This window comes from Microtus ochrogaster, unplaced genomic scaffold, assembly GCF_000317375.1.
Source record: "Microtus ochrogaster isolate Prairie Vole_2 unplaced genomic scaffold, MicOch1.0 UNK41, whole genome shotgun sequence".
In the NCBI taxonomy this organism is placed as follows: Eukaryota; Metazoa; Chordata; class Mammalia; order Rodentia; family Cricetidae; genus Microtus; species Microtus ochrogaster.
This window is the reverse complement of record NW_004949139.1, coordinates 3,284,936-3,287,097: the sequence shown is the minus strand read 5'-3', so window position 1 is coordinate 3,287,097 and position 2,162 is coordinate 3,284,936. Positions and strand designations below refer to the sequence as shown.

The window sequence follows — 2,162 nt, the reverse complement described above, 5'->3', positions numbered from 1 at the left end:
AACATGCAGGGTCTGATGGGGCCCTGCAAGCTGTCTTCTCACCTTTGCATGCACTCTAGACCATGCATGTCTCACCTACCAACATGCAGGCACACACACACACACACACACACACACACACACATGCACAAAGGGGGGATAGTATAATTTATATTTTAAAAAAGAATTAGAATCTGAAATAATTTGCAAACTACTGCTGTGTATGTTATACCAGGTGATGGTTTAACAAGTGGAATGCTCTCTCCAATCTTTAGGTGAAGAAAGGAAGAAAACCATGAGTCTTGTGGCTATTATCTAGCAAATCTAGGCATTTAGAACAGAAGTTCAGAAACCACAAAATAAATTAATTGATGGTAACAAACACCATCAATCAGAGAAAATAGGGAGGTCAGCTCTTTCTCATCCACACAGTTTTCAAAGAACTATCCAAAAAGCACTCCATATGAAGATGATCTCATTCATGGTTTTTATTCCATTCTCCTCATTAAACCAAAATAACTAAAATTTCACTAGCTTCAAAGCATTTCAAGTATATATATATATATATATATATATATATATATATATATTCTAAATAATCTATTTTTCATATATTAAACTCTTCCACATCTCTCTTTTATAGAACTGAACACTACACATACTCAAGTCTCTTTCTTCTTTCTCACTGGTTTGCCAGACTTAGAAGATATCCAAATTTGGATCTCCATCCCCTTCACCTTCATGTACCTCTTGGCTGTGTTAGGCAATGTGTTGGTCGTGGCAGTGGTGGTCTTGGACCACAGCCTCCACGAACCCATGTATCTCTTCCTGGCCATGTTGGCATTCAACGATGTTCTCCTCTGCACTGTCACAGTGCCCCAAATGCTGCTCATTTTCTGGCAGGGTCCCTTGGCAGTCGCCTTCCCTGCCTGCCTCACACAAATGTTTTTTGTCCATGCTCTGTTCCTGTCTGAATCTGCAGTCTTACTGGCCATGGCTTTTGACCGCTATGTGGCTATCTGCACACCACTGCATTATACAGCCCTGCTTACAGGCCCTCTCCTTTTCAAGGTTGGGCTGGCCCTGGGAGCTCGGAGTGTGGCTGTTGTCACTCCTGGGGTTCTCCTTATTCTCCGCCTAGACTTCTGCCGGGGCACCATTATCCTCCACACGTACTGTGAGAACATGGGCATCGCCAAGTTGGCCTGCAACAGCATTACCTTAAATAGCATTTACGGGCTCTCGGCGGCTCTCCTCACCACTGGGCTGGACTTTGTCTTCATTTCCTTGTCCTACTGGCTAATCTTGAAAACTGTCCTACAACTGCCATCCAGGAAAGCCCGGACAAAAGCCTTTGGCACCTGCGGAGCTCACATTTGTGTTATTTTGATATTCTACACACTGGCCTTTTTCTCTTTCTTTACTCATCGCTTTGGACACCATGTGCCTAGCCACACCCTCATCCTCCTGGCAAATCTGTATCTACTGATACCCCCAACCATGAACCCCATTGTTTATGGAATAAAGACCAAAGAGATAAGGATTCGAGTAGTAGGGCTTTGTTTCCGATCAGAATGATTCAAGTCTATGGAACAGCAAAGAGCAGGGAATCCAAGACAAACCATAAGGCTTAAATAAAAATCCCAAAACAGTCTGTTTGGATGTAGCCATGGAGCATTTACCATTCAATGAAAACACTGAATAGAATTAAAAAGAGGAAGAACAAAATGTTGTGGGGGTGAGAAGGTCGGGAGGATCTTGGAGGAGATGGGAGTGGGGAATCTATAACCAAAATACAATATATGAAAGTTTAAATAAAAGCATGTGCAAAATGTTTTAAAAATAAGTAAAACCATAATATATTATTCCCAAAGTTATTGTTGTCGTATAAATAGAAAGTTTACAGGAAGTATAAGTACCTTTGAAGACTGTATCAGCATACTACAGTAATCATGGGAAATCAGTGTACTAGAGTAAGTTAAATGTTTTTATACTGTATGTATCTTTCTATGTCAGTTCTGCATAGACATAATAAAATGATACCTCTTTGAACTCAAAAATTACTAATTCCCAGTCTCAGGAATAACAGAAATGAATGCATTCATAAATGCTCACCAGATAGGCAATTTAAGCAATCAAATAATAAAAGCTAATGAGCATATATAATAGGTTCCTGCCAGTGG

The 2,162-nt window shown here is 40.5% G+C and overlaps 1 protein-coding gene across 1 annotated transcript in view; it reads left to right on the top strand.

Annotated features, from left to right (window-relative positions):
• LOC101992827 (olfactory receptor 52Z1-like) overlaps positions 1–1,557 on the top strand; it is a 3,275-nt gene extending 1,718 nt beyond the window's left edge. The window contains exon 2 of the mRNA XM_005368875.2: positions 623–1,557. Within this exon, the coding sequence (XP_005368932.2) occupies positions 623–1,557 (935 nt within the window). The remainder of the gene's footprint in view (positions 1–622) is intronic.
• Positions 1,558–2,162: the final 605 nt, after the last annotated feature.